General features: G+C 34.9%; 1 protein-coding gene across 2 annotated transcripts in view; it reads left to right on the forward strand.

Annotated features, from left to right (window-relative positions):
- ANAPC10 (anaphase promoting complex subunit 10) overlaps positions 1-17,665 on the forward strand; it is a 58,845-nt gene extending 41,180 nt beyond the window's left edge. The window contains exons 5-6 of one of the 2 annotated variants that reach the window (XM_076010598.1): positions 8,885-8,961; positions 17,274-17,407. In XM_076010598.1, the coding sequence (XP_075866713.1) occupies positions 8,885-8,953 (69 nt within the window). In that variant the 3' untranslated portion in view covers positions 8,954-8,961; positions 17,274-17,407. Of the gene's footprint in view, positions 1-8,884; positions 8,962-17,273 lie in introns of both variants that reach the window. The other variant, XM_012783798.2, reaches the window with a different exon arrangement.
- The last annotated feature ends 502 nt before the right edge of the window (positions 17,666-18,167 follow it).

Raw genomic sequence — 18,167 nt, forward strand, 5'->3', positions numbered from 1 at the left:
GGTTTATAATCCAGCAATAGGTCACCAAATAGCTCATTTTCTTAGATATATTACTGACATTTGTACTTAAAGGCTAGCTTTACCCTTTTTGTATTTTGAGTATTTATTTACTGTTACAATTTGTGGCAGTAGAATAACAATATACTCTTCAATTTGCTACACCTTAGAAATTACTTACACATGTAAAAAGTCTAAATTTGTATATATTTGCATAAGATTTTCTCATACCTATCATACATACAAATTCTATTTCATTTTTGTTTCAAGATAAAAGAAGTTTCAGTATATTCATTTCTTTTAAAGCTTATGTAACGGCAATAGTAATGTTATTGGGAATATCAAAGATCAGGACAAAGCTAAACCTCATGTATAGTTCTACGAGTGTATGTTGGAGTTTCTTCGAGTTTTTGTTGTGTGCTTAAAGTTTCCCCCTCACCAAAGTTCATAAGGCACACACGTATGCACACACACAAAGTTTATATAATGTATTTAGTGTAAGAAATAAAACATTATGAGCATCTCAGAAGATGGGAATATATATACCCTTTTCCTTTCCCTATCACAAACCTTTCTCTACTTTTAGAGGCAACCACTATCTTGACTTTTTATGATAATTTCCTGAGTTGTCTCTATAGTTTTACTACCTACGTACATGTACCTAAGCAATAATTCAGCACATATTTTTGAACTCGAAGTAGTTTAGACTTGGTATTGTCACACTTTTCCCATTCTTTGTTTTGTTTGTTTTTGCTAACTTGATTAGTTATAGCCTTTGATTTTCAATTAAATTTTTTAAATTTTTAAATTTTTTAAATTTAATTTTCACTATAGTAAATCATATACATAAGTTAAAGCACGAAAGAGCCAGGCACAATTGTGTGTGCACCTATATAGTTCCAGCTACTCAGAAGGCTGAGTTGGGAAGATCCCTTGAGTCCAGAAGTCTGAGGCCAACGTGGGCAACATAGTAAGACTCTGTCTCTTTAAAAAAAAAAAAAAAAAAAGTGAAAGAATTGGAATGGCACTTAGAATAGTCACACTTCTCTCCTTGTCCCACACCCCCAGCCCACTCTTTGGAGCAATCCTCTTAGTTACATTACCCAATTTTCTGTTAAACAAAATTTATAGTAGTATTTACTTTCCTACTTATAAATAACATGTATGTCTCTGTAATAGATGTGTGCAATCCTAAATAACATGTATGTACATATCTGTATCTAAAGACACGATTTAATAATGTCCTACTGTAAAACATCAGGATTTAGCTCTATAATCTCATCTTTTCTCATACTTCCCTTATCTTAATCTTCCTGTTAAGAGTTTTGCAATCCTAAATAACATGTATGTACATATCTGTATCTAAAGACACGATTTAATAATGTCCTACTATAAAACATCAGGATTTAGCTCTATAATCTCATCTTTTCTCATACTTCCCTTATCTTAATCTTCCTGTTAAGAGTTTTGTATGTTATTTGCTGAAATCATCATGCACATTTTCATTGTTATGACCACATAAACTTCCTTTTTAAGCATTATTTTGTTTTCCTGGAAATAATAGTTGCCTCATATACAGCCACATATATTCTTTCAGTTCCACATTTTTTCCTGTAAACACCCTTCCTGGACCTACAACTACAAAGCACTGGGGGCGGGGTGGGGTGCAGGAGCAGACAGTGTATAATGAGGAATTCGTTATAGGGATTTTACTTTATATAAGTAGGAGTTGATTAAATAAATTATGTAAGGCTGTAGTTTTCACATCTGATGAAAATAGATGAGTTTGAAGTCCACAGGGCTGGAAGTCAAAAGTGATTGATGTGCAATGTTGGAGAGCAAAGACGATCTGGAACCCATGAGCACAAGCTAGAACCTATGAAGATGAACCAGAATTGTTCATATGCCAGTTCTGTCTGTTCTCACTGCCTCCAACCTTGTAACACGAATGTCCTGCAGAAGAAGCTTATGCACTTCATCTTAAAGCTAAACACACACCTGGCCCAGGAGTTAGAGAGGCGACAAGAGGATCCAGGAGAAGGAGGGGCAGTTACAGGCCACTGCCCCATGACAGCCAGATGAGCAAGTAGATATTGACAACGTGTACGATCTACAAAAGCACCTAATTGACTTGCGCATAAAAAACAAAACAGCTGCTGCTTCACTTCTGCTCTCCAAATCTTGCATGAGAAGATCTCCTGTATTTCACCTAACCACAAATGTGTGGGGAAGGGAATCCTTGGAAATGTGCTTTAGACTAGCCAAGTTGACAGGTTACAAAGCCACCACAGGTGGCCAAGAATGTTCCTTTCAGATCTCTAACCACAAGGAGTAACTGACTGATGGCTGCAGCTGCTGCTCTCTGAATCCATCACTGTGCCTATGTGGAGGCCATGCCTCACACATTCTGCCCCCAGCCAGTAACTGAGCACAATGGGGACACTAAAGCAAGCTCATTCCAGAGAGATGCTGAGTATTCCCACAGGCAGCCTTGCCGAGCTTTCCGTACCACTGCACAGCAGCCTAACACACACCTACCTATCCTTCCTTCTTTCTTTCCCTGTCTCCTTCCCCAGGGATCAGACCTGCATTGCTTTTTGTCTACTTTTCCAGCTTCCCCAGGCTCCCCCCTCATTTTCTTTCACAGCTATTTCCCCTAGTAAATTTCTTGTATTTCTAAGCCTGTTTTGGTGTCTGCTTCTTGGACTGACATAGCTATCTTAAAATATCCCTTCAACATCATCCTGGGAATTTCCTTCACCTTTTCTTTTGGTAAAGCCCTTGTTTCTGGATCCCAAGTCTTCATCTTTCTTGGTTTACTTCCTTTTTTGGTGGAATGCATTCTCCACATGGGAGGTAAATTGTTGAAACTTTGCATGACTGAAAACTTAATTTTAATCTCACCCTTGAGGGATGATTTGGCTGGGTATGGAATTCTAGTTTGGAAATAATTTTCCCTCGGAATTTTAAACACATTCTCCATTGCTTCATAGTTTTCAGTGTAAATGTTGAGAAATACAATGCCACTTTTAATTTCTGATGCTTTGCATGTGACTTGTTTTTCTCTCTAGAAGCGTTTATAATCTTCTTATCCTTGATATTCTGAAATTTCATGATGCTGTGCCTTATTGTGTGTGTTTCCTTCATTGTGCTGAGTGCTTAGTGGTTTCTATCAGTTTGGAGATACCATGTCCTTGAGTTTTGGGATACACTCATGTTCTTTGATATTTTCCTCTCTGTTTTCTCTGTGCTCTTTCTAAATTCACATTTGTTAGCTATGACATCTCCTGCATTGAACCACTAATTTTCTATCTCTTTTGTTTTCTTGTCTTCCAAATAATCATTTATCTTCTCTTAAGAAATGTTTGCTCTCATATGTATATTGTTTAATTTCTAAGACCTCTTCTTGTTCTTTGGTCTTTTTAAAAAATAGCATTCTGTTCCTGTTTCATGGATGCAATATGTTATGTCACTGAGGGTGTTAATAATGCTTTGTTTTCTTTTTTAAATTTCTTGTATTCCCTTCATGGCCTTTTTTCAGAGTTACTTTTTTGTGTTTGCCTTCTTCTTTCAGTTTCTATTTTGTTTTGAATTGTTTTCTTATGTGCCTGGAGATCCTTGGCTGTTTTCTCATATTTAAGAGTGAGGCACAAATAAGCAGTTTGGAACAGTTTGTGTTCATGGAATTTTTGGCTTAGTGGGCCTCCCTATAGTATGGCTAGGCTGCAACCCTCACCTCCTTCAAGCCTTTGCACATATCACCTTCTCAATGAGGCCTATTCTGACTACCTTATTTAAAACCTCACACACCTGCCCCCTGTGTTTTCCTGCTCAATTTTTTTCCCAAAGCATTTTTCTTACCTGATATGCTGTGTAATCATTTATTATGTTTATATTCTATCTTCCCCCACTAGAATATCACCTCCAAGGGAACAGGGATTTCATCATTGTCTTCATTTTCATTGATATATTCCAACAAACTAGAACAGTGCCTAGCACAAAATAGACCTTCAATCGATAAATGTTTGTTAAATTGAGGACATTTATACAACATTATCTTTAGATCTTTTCTTGTGGACTTCTCATTTAGCCAGAAAATAATAGTACATTCTCTAGCCTGGAGGCATGTGGCAGGGAATCGGAGGTGGGATGTGTAGGGAACTGCAAGGTAATCTGTCTAGGGGTCAGTGTTCTTGTAGTTGAGCAAGAGGAAAAGAGCTGAGCTTTTACTGTTAAGTATACAGATGTTCATTTATTCTCCTTATTATAATCAGGTGCTGCCATCTAAGCTTGTTTTATCTGAATTTAGAACCTCCTTTTTTAACCTGTCTAGATAATAAAATCTGAGTTTTCTCTAAGAGTGGAAAACTAACCTTCACCTGCCTATGCTAGGGGTGGGTGAGAATCTATTCCTTATACTACAGGCATACCTCATTTTATTTCACTTTGTTTTATTGTGCTGTGTAGATATTGCATTTTTCACAAATTGAAGGTTTAAGGCAAGCCTGCATTGAGCAAGTCAATCAGTGCCATTTTTCCAATAGCATGGGCCAATTGTGTGTCTGTGTCACATTTCGATAATTCATGTAATATGTCAAACTTTTCATCATTATTATACCCGTTATGGACATCCGTGATCAGTAATCTTTGAGGCTACTGTTGTAATTGTGTTGGGGTGCCACAAATCACAGCTATATAATATGGTGAACTTAATCAATAAATGAATGTATTCTAACTCCTCCACCCAACCGGCCATTTTCTGTAAGCCTTCCTTTTCTCTAGGCCTCTTGCACCAAACAGTTAACTAAATTATGAATACAAAGGAAAAGTTCTTGAAGGAAATGGAAAGTACTATTCCAGTGAACATAAGAATGATAAGAAAGGGAAACTGCCTTATTGCTAACATGGAGATAGTTTTAGTGATCTGTATAAAAGATAAAACCAGCCACAACATTCCTTTAAGCTAAAGACTAATCTAGAGCAAGGCCCTAACTCTTCAATTTTAGAAAGGCTGAGAGAGGTAAGGAAGCTGCAGAAGAAAAGTTTGAAGCTAGCAAAGCTTGGTTCATGAAGTTTAAGGAAAGAAGCCATCTGTATAACATGAAAGTGTAAGGCAAAGCAGCAAGTGTTGATATAGAAGCTGCAGCACATTATCCAGAAGATATAGCTAAAATAATTGATGAAGGTGGCTACACTAAGCAACAGATTTTCCATGTAGACAAAACATCCTTCTATTGGTAGAAGATGCCATCTAGGACTTTCAAAGCTAGAGAAGAGAAATCAATGCCTGGCTTCAAAGCTTTGAAGGATAGACTGACTCTTTTGTTAGGGGCTAATGCAGCTAGTGACTTTAAATTGAAGCCAATGCTTATTCACCATTCTGAAGATCCTAGAGCCCTTAAGAATTATGGTACATCTACTCTTTCTGTGCTCTATGAATGGAGCAACAAAGCCTGGATGATAGCACATCTGTTTAGAGTATGGTTTATTGAATATTTTAAATCCACTATTGATACCTACTGCTCAGTAACAAAGATTTCTTTCAAAATATTACTGCACATTGACAATGCATCTTCACCTAAGAGCTCTAATGGAGATGTACAAGGAAATTAATGTTGTTTTCATGGCTCCTAACACAATATCCATTCTGCAGTCCATGGATCAAGGAGTAATTTTAATTTTCAATTCCCATTATCTAAGAAATATACTGCATAAGACTATAACTGCCATAGATAGCAATTCCTCTAATCTGAGCAAAGTAAATTGAAAACCTCTGGAAAGATTCGTCATTCTAAATACGGTTAAGAGCATTCATGATTCACAGGAGAAAGTCAAAATATCAACATTCATAGGAATTTGGAAGAAGTTGATTCCAATCCTCATGGATGACTTTGAGGCATTCAAGACTTCAGTGTAGGAAGTAACTGCAGATATAAGGGAAGTAGCAAGAGAACTAGAATTAGAAGTGGAACCTGGAGATGTGACTGAATTGCTACAATCTCATTATAAAACTTGAACAGATGAAGAGTTGATTCTTATGGATAAGCAAAGAAAGTAATTTCTTGAGATGGAATCTATTTCTGGTGAAGATGCTTTTAACGTTGTTGAAATGGCAACAAAGGATTTAGAATATTACATACATTTTGTTGCGAAAGCAGTGGCAGGGTTTGAGAGGACTGACCTCACTTTTTAAAGTGTTCTGCTGTGAGTAAAATGCTATCAAACAGCATTGCATGTTGCAGAGAAATCTTTCACGAAAACAAGAGTCATTTATATAGCAAACTTCACTGTTGTTTTATTTTAAAAAATTGCCACAGCCACCTGAAAACTTTCAGCAAACACTTCCGTGATCAGTTAGCAGCCATCAACATTGAGGGGAGACCCTCACCAGCAAAAAGATTATGACTCACTGAAGGCTCAGGTGATAATTAGCATGTTTTAGCAATGAAGTATTTTTTAAATTAAGGTATGCACATTGTTTTTTAGACATAATGCTATTGCACACTTAAGAGAGACTACAATATACTGTGAACATAAGTTACATGCACTGGGAAACCAAAAAATTTGTGTCCCCCACTTTATTGCAGTTGTCTGGAATCAAATCCATAACATCTCAGAGGTATGCCTGTCTAGGTGTTCAGCCAGTTCTCTTGCTTGCTTGCTTGTTTATTTTATCCCAACTCAACACTTCAGAACTACCTTGCACTTTCAGTTTCAGAGCTATTAGGGGACAGTGCGCCTTGCTTCTTATTGACCTTTTCCTGCTGACCACTTCCTCTACCCTTCCTATTTCTACACATCTCAGGGACTAAGCAGAGTGGAGAAAGCTAAAATGTAAGTTAGTTACCACTAATCTCTCACAGTTTATCACCTCTTACCAGTTTTTTTTTTTTTTTTTTTTTTTTGAGACAGAGTCTCACTTTGTTGTCCAGGCTAGAGTGAGTGCCGTGGCGTCAGCCTAGCTCACAGCAACCTCAAACTCCTGGGCTTGAGTGATCCTTCTGCCTCAGCCTCCCGAGTAGCTGGGACTACAGGCATGCGCCACCATGCCTGGCTAATTTTTTATATATGTATCAGTTGGCCAATTAATTTCTTTCTATTTATAGTAGAGACGGGGTCTCGCTCTTGCTCAGGCTGGTTTTGAACTCCTGACCTTGAGCAATCCGCCCGCCTCAGCCTCCCAAGAGCTAGGATTACAGGCGTGAGCCACAGCGCCCGGCCTCGTACCAGTTTTTATGTCCTTTCCTATTCCCTTTGCTTTTGTAGATTTATATATTCTTTAAATGCTTCAGCTGTCATTTTAGCTGAATTTTGAGAGCAAGACGAAAAAAGAGTATTTGTTTACTTCAATGTTTCCTGAAGTACTTTTTCAAAACACAAATTATAGTAATCAATGGTATTTGAATAAAAACGAGTGAGTCATTAGATATATTTGCTGAACATGAAATACATTAATTTCTAATAAATTGATAATTATTTTCTCTTATTGTATCTGTCACAATTTCCAGTTCCTAGTACATAGGTGCACAGTTTTGTAACTGAATGAACAGATTTTTATTCCTGTATTAGAGCTGTATGTTGTGGTACTTTAATACATTGTTTGGAAAGTTTGAAGGCAAAACCACTTTCTCTGTGTTTATATACTTGTATGTTTTCTAGTGACAAGAGAGATTTGCATAAAGGCACAGAACTAACTGGAATCTTAAGTTTAACATTTAAGGTATAGAGCATGATGATTGGAAAGAAGAGACAAAGAAATTGAGCGTAGTTCTTCACATTAACCATGAGTATTAGGTTTCTGAAAATAAAAACATAAACAAAATCCTGGTAGTTACTAGAGTATCTATGATATGACCCATTAAAATGATGTATAATTAATATCCCTTTGCCATACCTTGATCTTTGGAATATTTTTAGGATCTGCCTTCTGCATGATGTAAATTTACTTTTGCATTATTACAGATTATATGGGTAAAATGTAGTTAGGCAAAAGTACTGTATGAGATAAGGCTGAAGAGGTAGTAAGCCTTCTCAATCATGGTAAGGGTTATGGTTTTATTCTTACTGTACTGAGAAGCTTATGAAAGGTTTTTCAAATTTACATTTTTATCAAATGACTGGCTACTAAGCAGGGTTTAAATTGGAGAAACACAAAACCATTAAATAACTATGGCATGACTAGTTAAGAAGCCATTAATAATAATTTGGAGTGGCAGACATTTTTGGTTACCTATGCAAAATTCCTCTGTTTTTCTTCCTTGCCAATAAAGACTACTTTCCATCATAAAAATAGAAAATTCCAGATATTCCATTTCCAACTTTCCTTTCAGCTACTGCATAAGCATGTGATCCAGGCATGGCCAATGGGAAATCTGATAACTTTTAGAACTTCTACATTTTCCTTTGTAATTAAAAGAGACAGCCTTTTTGGACATTGTTGTATGAGAACATGCTTGAAATAGCTGTAGGCATCACAGTCACAGAGAAGGCCTTTTTTAAAAAAAAAAATTTATTTTATATTGATACTGAAAGTCTACATATTATAAATGAACAGCTTATTGAATTTTCACAAACAAAACACTCAGCAACCAGATAAAAATACAGAAACCTTGGTTATGCTTCATGACACTTCCTGAAGGCTAACCTTTATTCTGAGTCTAATAGTATAGATTTTTTTCACCTGTGTTTAAAAAAATTTTTTTGTTTTTTTCTTGCTTTATAGAAATGGAATCATATTATGCATACTGTTTTGTGTCTGGTTTCTTTTATTCAACCTTATATTTGTGAGTCATTGTAATAGTTGGGTAGTTATAAATTGTTCATCATTCATCCTCACTTCTGTATAGCATTCCATGTTGTGAATATACTCCACTTTATTTATCCTTAGGTGACTGCAGCCTCAAACTCCTGGGTTCAAGCAATCCAATCCTCCCAACTCAGCCTTCTGAGTAGCTAGAACTACAGGTGTGTGCCACTATGCCTAGCAAATTTTTAAATTTTGTTTAGAGACAGGGTTTTGCTATGTGGCCCCAGCTGGTCTAGAATTCCTAAGCTAAAGTGATCCTCCCACCTTGGCCTCTCAAAGTGCTGGGATTACAGATGTGAGCCACTGCGCCAGCCTATTTAACCATTTGATTGTTGATGTGGTATTTAGATAGTTTGGCTCCTATGAACATTCTAGTACACATTGTATTTCTGCTGGATATATAACTTCTTTGATTTGTAGTAGGTCTTTTTATATTCAAAATAAGTGTCCTTTGGTGGATATATGAATAGGATTTCCCAGTGTGGTGCTTGTTTTTTTACTTTCTTAATGATATTTTTTGATAAACAAAATTTCTTAACTTTAAAGTAGTTAATGTTAGTTGATTGGTGGTTTTTGTGATCTATTTAAGAAAATGTTATTAGCTCCGAGGTCACAAAAATGTTTTATTTTTTTCTAGCAGCTTTATCATTTTACCTTTGACATTTACATCTAAACCCATCTGGAGCTGATTTTTGTTTATGGTGAGAAGTGTAGGGGTCAAGAATCTTTTTTATTTTCCCAAATGGAAATCCAAATCATCCGCCATCATAACTTGAAGAAACCTTCCTTCTCTTAATGATCTGAAATGCCATCTTTGATAAAAATCAAATGACTGTAAGTGTGTGGGTCTGTTTTTAAATTCTCTAATCTGTTTTATTGGTCTGTTACTCTATTTTTGCCCTAATTCCACAATTTTAGTTATAACCTTATGTTAACTTTATATCTAGTGACCTTGTAAAATTAATTGTTTTATTCTAATTGTAGATTCTTTTGGATTTTCTAGATATGGGATCACATAATTTGCAAATAATGTTATTGTTTTCTACCTTTCTAATCCTTGTTCATCTTCTTTCCTCCCATTTAGTTCTTTTCCCTTTGTTTCCCTTCTTTTTCTTTGCCCTATTGCATTGTACCTCTGGTACAATGTTAAATGGAAGTGATGATATTGGTCAATCTTGTCTTCTTCATGAGCTCACTGAGAAAGTTTTCAGTATTTCATTATTGTATATAATGTGTGCTATAAGTTGTTTGAAAGATGCTGCTTTTCCTATTAAGGAAATTGCATTCTGTTTCTAATTGGATGAGTTTTAAAATCATAAATGGGTATTGAATTTTGTCAATTTTTTTTACATCTTACGAGATAATATGTTTTCTCATTTTTACTATTAATGAAGTCAGTTGCATTGATTAATTTTCAAATGACAATCCAACTTTGCATACTTGGAATGATATACTTTTTATATATTGCTGGATCTGATTTGCTAATATTTTGTTCTAATTTTTTTATTTGTGTTCATGAGAAAGATTAGTCTGTAATTTTTCTTTCTTGTAATATCCTTATCAAATCTTGGAACCAAAATTATGCAGGCCTCATCAAAAGAGTTAAAAAGTGTTTCTTCCTTTTCTGTTTTCTGTTAACCTTTGTGCAAAATTGATGTCATTTCTTCTTTAAATATTTAGAAGAAACTAGTTCAACTGGTAAAGCCATCTGGGCCTGGAGTTTGTGATAATTATCAGTCAATTTCCTTAATAAATATATTTCTATTCAGATTTTCTATTTCTTATTTTTGCTAGTTTTAATAAATTATATATTTCAATGATTGTCCATTTTGTCTTCTGATGTATATAAACTATTAAACCAACTTGATAAATTCTTAATTATAGATATTTTTCAACTCTAGAACTTCCATTAAAATATATTTTAATTCTCAAATTCTTTATCTTTTCACTTATTTTCTTCATCTTTGCATATTATTTCTTAATCATAGAATTTATGATTATCAGATAATCTTTTATTATAAATTTTTATAAAAATTATAAATTTTAATTTTTTACATGGAAAAAATCTTTTTTACATATTTAAATATCTTATTAATAACCTTTTATATTCATCACGTGTTGAAGTAGTAATATTTGGATATGCAAAATATAAATTTAATTTCAACTGTTTCTTTTTACTTTTTAGTGTTGCAACTAGAAAAATAATAATTACATATATGGTTTATATTTGTGGCCCACACTATTTTTCTATTGGATAGAGCTGCTCCAGATGATATTTTCTTTTTCTAGGGAGGGTTTACTTTTTCTTCTATTAGGTAGATAGATTGGGATGCTTTACTCCTCTCAGTTCCAGAGTTGAGTTGAGGCTGCTTTGGAGTTTTGATGAGGTTTTCTCTACTTCTGTTCTTTAACACCCCTAGGGCTTAACCACTCAAGGCTTTCAACCAGGAGCCAGTTATGTTCATGGTTCTTCCCTTTGGCATATTCTCTAGTATTTGTTTCCTTAGCCCTGAGAGATTGCCAGACATTCTGCTCTGCTTCTTGGAGGCCCCTTGTTTAACCTTTCAGTCTCCTATCCTAGGCAACTTCAGAATGTGGCCAGTATTTTGAGGGGAAATAGACTACGTGTTTGAAGCCCTTCAAGTCCCTAATTTTGTCTTCTCTGAAAGACCACTAGTAACAGCTCTACATGTTTCTCTGGCTTTAAGAAACAACTCTTTACCTGGGCAAAGCCACAATTCTTAGCATCTTGCCCTTTCCCAGATTCAGCAAATGCTCCCATGGTTAAAGTGGGTACAGAAAGACCAGTCACCTCTCTGATCTTCTTTCCTCCCCAGAATCCTGGCCTTCACTAGTCCTTATTTCTTGAGCAACTCTCCGATACCTCTAATGATGATATTTTGTGTTGTGCCTGTAGTTAGTCTCAGCAGGATCACTGATTTGCCACAAACTACTGCATCCTCTTGAATTTAAAAATGACATTTTAGAAGTCCAGACCTTTCTCATGTATCTTCTATGGTGGAATTTTCTATCTTGCCTTCCCTTCCATAGATACCTGGTCCTTTGCTGGTACCTTCAGAAGTTGCCCCCTAAAAACGAGATGTACATTTTTGAATCATCAGCACGTAGTTACTTGAGGTACTGAAGTCATGGATTTTAATGGTTATATATAATAGATTAAACTTTATATTTTGGGCCTAGTCTTAGAACAGAACTATGCAGAATGCAACATAAAAGGAACAGACGGAGGAGTTTCTGGAGAGATAAAGCAGAGATGAGAAAAGTGGGAGGAATACCTGAAGAATGTAATAACACAGAGACCGTGAGAAAAAAACATTTCAGTGAAAGGTTGCACCAAAAACTGTAGAAAGGACAAGAAGGTTTAAACTGAAAAGGATCCCATGGCTTTAGTAATAATGAAATTTATTATTTTAATATCTTACAACATTTCTATGAGGAAAGTATAACAATTAGGATAATTTAATTTTTGATCCATAAAATCAATATCATATGATTCATCCTCATAAATGGAGAAATAAAAGTTAGCAAGCAGCAGTAATTTGTTTAAATTCAAGACTAGAAATGAAATTCAAATCTAGGTCTTCTTTTGTCATCTGGTCTGATGTTCTTTCCACTGCACTACATTCATTTATCCATTGCCATAATTTCTTGATTATTCATTATTTGGATAAGGCTTTTAGTCTTTTACAACAAAAATAAAGTATATTTTATTATGTTTATAATTTGTACATAAAGTTTTTTTTAATTTCATCATATTATGGGGGTACAAATATTGTTAAGGTTACATATATTGCCCTTGCCACTCCCCAACCCCCCGCTGAATCAGAGCTTCTAGCGTGTCCATCCTCCAGGTGGTGCTCATTGCACTCATTTTTATTATATACACATGTGTATAGCTTTTTTTTTTTTTTTTTGAGACAGAGTCTCACTCTGTGCAACCTCAAACTCCTGGGCTCAAGTGATCCTTCTGCCTCAGCCTCCCAAGTAGCTGGGACTACAGGCACATGCCACCGTGCTGGTTAATTTTTCTATATGTTTTTAGTTGGCCAATTAATTTTTTTTTACTTTTAGTAGAGATGGGGTCTTGCTCTTGCTGAGGCTGGACTAGAACTCCTGAACTTGAGCGACCCGCCCGCCTCGGCCTCTGTGTATAGCTTTTTAATGACAGTTAAATCTGATTAACCTGGAAAGTAGTTTTGTTGTTGTTATTGTTTTGGGGGTCCAAAGAGTCAAAGATTTTCTGTAATTTCTTCTTAAAAACTTGTTACCATCTTGGGCTTCTGATGAAATTATTCTTTTTTAATTGACATTGACTCCAAATTTATTCAAAATTGTTCATGTAGATTAGAACACTCTAGTTCTTCTCTTTTTGTTATGCCTCTTTTTTAAAAAATAGGTAACTAAGACCAATTAAGCTATGTAATCTTAATTCTCTAAGAACTCCTTGCTGACTTGCTAGTCCAAAATGATTTGATCATTTGTAGCAGGGTGACTGATTTGATTTTCGAAGTCATCTTCTTAGGTGGTCGTCTTCTTCACTAGGGCAAAGAGCTTGCTTTCCATAGTGAGCCCTTTGAGTTGGCTTCTGTCCTTGTTAAGCTGCTTTTGTGGTATCCTTTTTTTTTTTTAACACATTTGGAACTTCTGAAGTTTTTTTTGGCTTATATTAGACTTTTTTTTCTCTAGAACTAGGTCAATATTGCTGTTAACTTGTTATATTCCTTTCTAGGTTGAAAGGTTGGTTAAAATTCTAGAATCTGCTGCTTGTTTTGGGATTCTATGGAATTTCATTAAGTCACAGCTATGGTTATGTAGGGGCCAAGGGAAAACCTCTCCTTTGCCCTCTAAGGTTTTGCTGAAAATGACTGACAAGAGGCAGATTAATAAGAGAAAAGGCATATAAATTTGATCATAGTTTTGTGTGACATGGAGCACCTTCAGAATGAGGACACAAAGATATACAGGAAATTGTCCATTTTTATGCTTAGGTTCAACAACGCATAAACAGCTGTGTAGGAATATGATTGGACAAAAAAGAGTATGATCTAAAGCTAACAGATTGAATGGGGAAACCCAACAAGGCCTGTCTATATTCTACTGGGCCTTTCTGAGCATGTACTCCTTTCTCCTGGGCATGGAGCACGATCCTCCCTGGAATGGGGGTCTTATGATCTGTTAAACAAGGTAGGTCAGAAAATTTCTTTTATGGCCAGTTTTTACACAGAAAGATGGGGTGAAATTTAGAGTAATATTTTTAAGTTTTATGGCTGGCTTAGGGGAAAAGAGGTTCTGGTTTCTATGACCTAGCTTGGAGAAGAGGGATTCTAGTTTCTATGGCTAGCCTTTGGGGAGAATGGGACTGAGAGGCAGGAGGATAGGAGAACATCAGAGAAAAACTTTTGTTTCTGAGGTTGCTTCTGAGGCCTTCATTTTGGGTATTGTTTGCTGAATCCCAACAGTTAATGAAGGAGAGGTAATAAGAGTAGGGAGAAGAGGACAACTTTCCTAAAGCAACTACTAAGTAGTTGTTCCTTTTCTCTTTTATTTTCCAGGGATATGTGATTACCAATAGGAAAAAACATGTAAACAGCTTTGTATTAAATATTTAATATTTGACATAATTTTTATTGATGAATTTTTTTTTTAAATATAAGCTTTGTTTATGCTGGAGTTAATATTGTCAGTCAGTGTATCTCGGGAGGGGCAAACCTGCTCTTCAATAAGACATAACTAGAGTAAAAGTAGTAACTTAAAGGCTGCTAATAAGCAGAAGACCAGGAGCCAGGCTGAAAGAGTCCTTCATAGAGACAATCTAGTGGATCCTATGTGCATACAGTTTCCACTGTTATAGGTTTTATAACACAGCAGCCACAAGGAAAGACTATTAAGTGATAGGAAAAGTGGTGGTGACTATTCAGAAGTGACCTAGTAGTCCTTGGATTAGCAGTAGTGCCGATTTTGTGATCTATTATATGACTTCTCCTGCCACTAATAGGATACTACTGTGTAGGTTGCCCCTAAAATATGTATTTTGGGTAATATTGACATCTTAATAAGGTAAATGTATTTTTAAGCACATAATTTCAAGTATCTTATTTAGCTCAGCATTAATAAGTCAACTTTATTAAGCTTTAAATTTATGTCTTTACTGAGTTACCAGTAATTTTCTCTGTCATTTACATTCTATTACTATCTTTAGTAAACTATGTTATGTATTTTGTATACAAAACCATATATTCATTTAAATTAAAATATTATGTAAAATTTTACATATATTTAAAATATTATGTAAAATAATATATATTTAAATTAAAATATTATATAAAACTTTAGCATTAATAAGTCAACTTCTTGGCTCTCTAATCTATTCTGTTAAATAAAATCCAGAATACAATAGCTATCTTCCTTACCTATATCAAATAGTTCTTAGACAGAATTGATTTGGCAAGGCGTAGATCACTGGTGACTTTGACAAGATTGGTTTCAGTGGTGGAGAGAAAATTCAGATTGGAACAGCAGGTGAAAAATGGAGACATTAACTACAACTTTTCAAGGAGTTTTGCTGAGAAGTAAAACAGAATTGGGGCAGTAAATAGAGGAAGGAGGACATAGGATTGAGAAAGGGTTTTAGTTTTCATTTTAAGATGAAAAATATTGGACGAGGCATGGTAGCTCACACCTGTAGTCTCAGCACTTTGAGAGGCCGAGGCGTTAAGGCCAGGAGTCTGAGACCAACCTGGGCAACTTAGCAAGACACCGTCCCACAAAAAAGTTTTAAAGAACTAGGTGATGGTGCATACCTGTAGTCCCAGCTACTCAGAAAGTTGAAGTGGGAGGATCACTTGAGTCCATGAGTTCAAGGTTGCAGTGAGCTGTGATCATGCCACTACACTCCAGCCTGGGTCACAGGGCAAGACCCTGTCTCTTAAAGAAACAAGAGCGAGATAACAAATATTTCAGCGTGTTTGTATGCTGATAACAGTGATCCAGTGGAGAGAAGAAAATTATTTGGGGAGAGCAGAATCTTTGGTTGGGAAGGAAAGAATGGGATGGGATCTGTCAAACAAATGGAAGAACTAAACTCAAAAAGGTAGAGGAATAGTTTAACTACCATATAACAGCTGATGGGAAGATGGTATTTTTTTTTCTGATCATTCCTATTTTCTTAGTAGAATAAAATATCATCAGCTTAGAGAGAGATTATAGTAGTTATTAGGAGTTCAGGAGAAGCTCAGAAACAGCTGTCCCAGAGACAGTGAAAGCAAATTTTCTAAGAGAATGTAATAGGAATTTTGTATGGTGCTAAATAGGCATTTGAAATTTGTTTTCTTGGATATAAAATGAGATCAGTTAGTATGATTGATTATTCATGTATACATTCATTCATCAAATTTTTATTGAGCAATTGTTATGTGCAAAACATTGTCCTAGAGGCTGAAAATATTCCTCAATGAGGTAAAAGAGATATAATTTAAACATACTAGTAAGACTTTACGAAAGTCTTTTAAGCCTTTCATAAAATACCAGCAGTGAGGAAACCAAAAAGCCCAGAGTTGACCATATTAGAGGTTAAAAACAGATATCAGCAAACTACTTTCTTTTCTGGATACTCTAGGAGTGAATCTGTCCCTTGTCTTCTGCAGCTTTCTAGAGGCTGCCCTTATTTCATAGATTGTGTATTTTTTTTTAGTATTTCAAGTGCTTTGGTTATTTAGGGAGTTAATTTTATATAACTTTTGGTTTAAAAATTTATTGAATACTTGTTGTATGTCAGATATGGTGCTTCCTTCTTTATATACATTATCTTATATAATTTTTCCAATATCCTAATGAGGTGGGTGATATTATTCCCATTTTCATAAATGATATAATTTAGGCTCAGAGTGATTAGGTAATATGCCCGAGCTCCAATAGTTTATAAGATGTGGAACTGGCATTCAAGCCCATTCTGCTGACACTACAGCTAGTATTCTTTATTTCATAGCATTTTGTATTTCTGAACTTAGAAAGCCAGAAATATGTGTTTTCTTGGCAGCAATGCAACATTTAACTGTTATTTTCCATATTGGCTACTTTAGTTTGTATAAACAAACAATTTGTGTGATATTATAAAATTATGTATTTTTTAATCTGTACAAAAACGTTTCACATGTTTTGAAAAGTTTGGGACATGTGTTTTCTAATGTTGTGTAAGTTGTACAAGTTTCTGAAAACATTAAGACTGCGTACATCTGTTTTTATATTGTCTGCTAAGATGGTACATGTTAAGTGCTTAGTAACTGTAAAAGCAGACCATGGTAAAAGTGCCCAATAATTGGTAACTATTCTTATCATATTGACATTCTCTCAATGAGCAAAATGTTAATTCATTATTATAAGTGCATTCACTATTATAAGTTATATTCACTGACTAAAAGCATAATCTGACTTTTTAAAATTTTTTTGGCAGCAACTGGAATTGGTGGAACCAAGTGGCTGGATTCATGTTCCCTTAACTGATAATCATAAGAAGCCAACTCGCACATTCATGATACAGATTGCTGTTCTAGCCAATCACCAGAATGGAAGAGACACCCACATGAGACAAATTAAAATATACACACCAGTGGAAGAGAGCTCCATTGGTAAATTTCCTAGATGTACAACTATTGATTTCATGATGTATCGTTCAATAAGGTGACTTTAAAGTGGAACACAAGTCATTAAACGTGTCTTTGTTTTATCTTGTTATTAAATATTATATTAGGTATCTTTATGGAGAAAAGTATCAGTTATTTTGCAGTTTTGTATTTCTTCAAAATTATTTTATTGTAACTTTGATAAATAAATAAATTTGGGTCATATTTATCTCTATTTTCTTTAACATATACTAAAGCTCACATATTTTACATTACTTAAAATAGATTTGAAACCAATCATTATATTTTCCCTTATACCAGAAGAAAAGCAGTTGAACTGAAAATTTCAAGGTGCATACAATTTTATAATAACCAGGTGATTATTTCATACAGTGATTATGCATTAGAGTAATGGTTTATTGCATGTTTGGAAACAAAACTATGTTTTATCATCATTTTATCATATATATCATCATTAATAGGTCAAAATTATTATTTTTGTACCCAGAGAAAGTTTATTCTTTCAATACTGGATCTCTTTTTAGAAACAGTGTCAAAATAAGCTTAGTATTATGTGTCTGATAAGAGCCAGTCTGATTTGGGCAATATAATTAATTGTTTCATTTTTACCTTAATGAAATACTTATAACCCTAGGATTGTCTATATCCTGATGATATTATATTCCAGATTCCAGTATAATCTGCTGTTTATTTCAGTTCTAGTG

The sequence above is a fragment of the Microcebus murinus genome, chromosome 15 (genome assembly GCF_040939455.1).
Source record: "Microcebus murinus isolate Inina chromosome 15, M.murinus_Inina_mat1.0, whole genome shotgun sequence".
In the NCBI taxonomy this organism is placed as follows: domain Eukaryota; kingdom Metazoa; phylum Chordata; class Mammalia; order Primates; family Cheirogaleidae; genus Microcebus; species Microcebus murinus.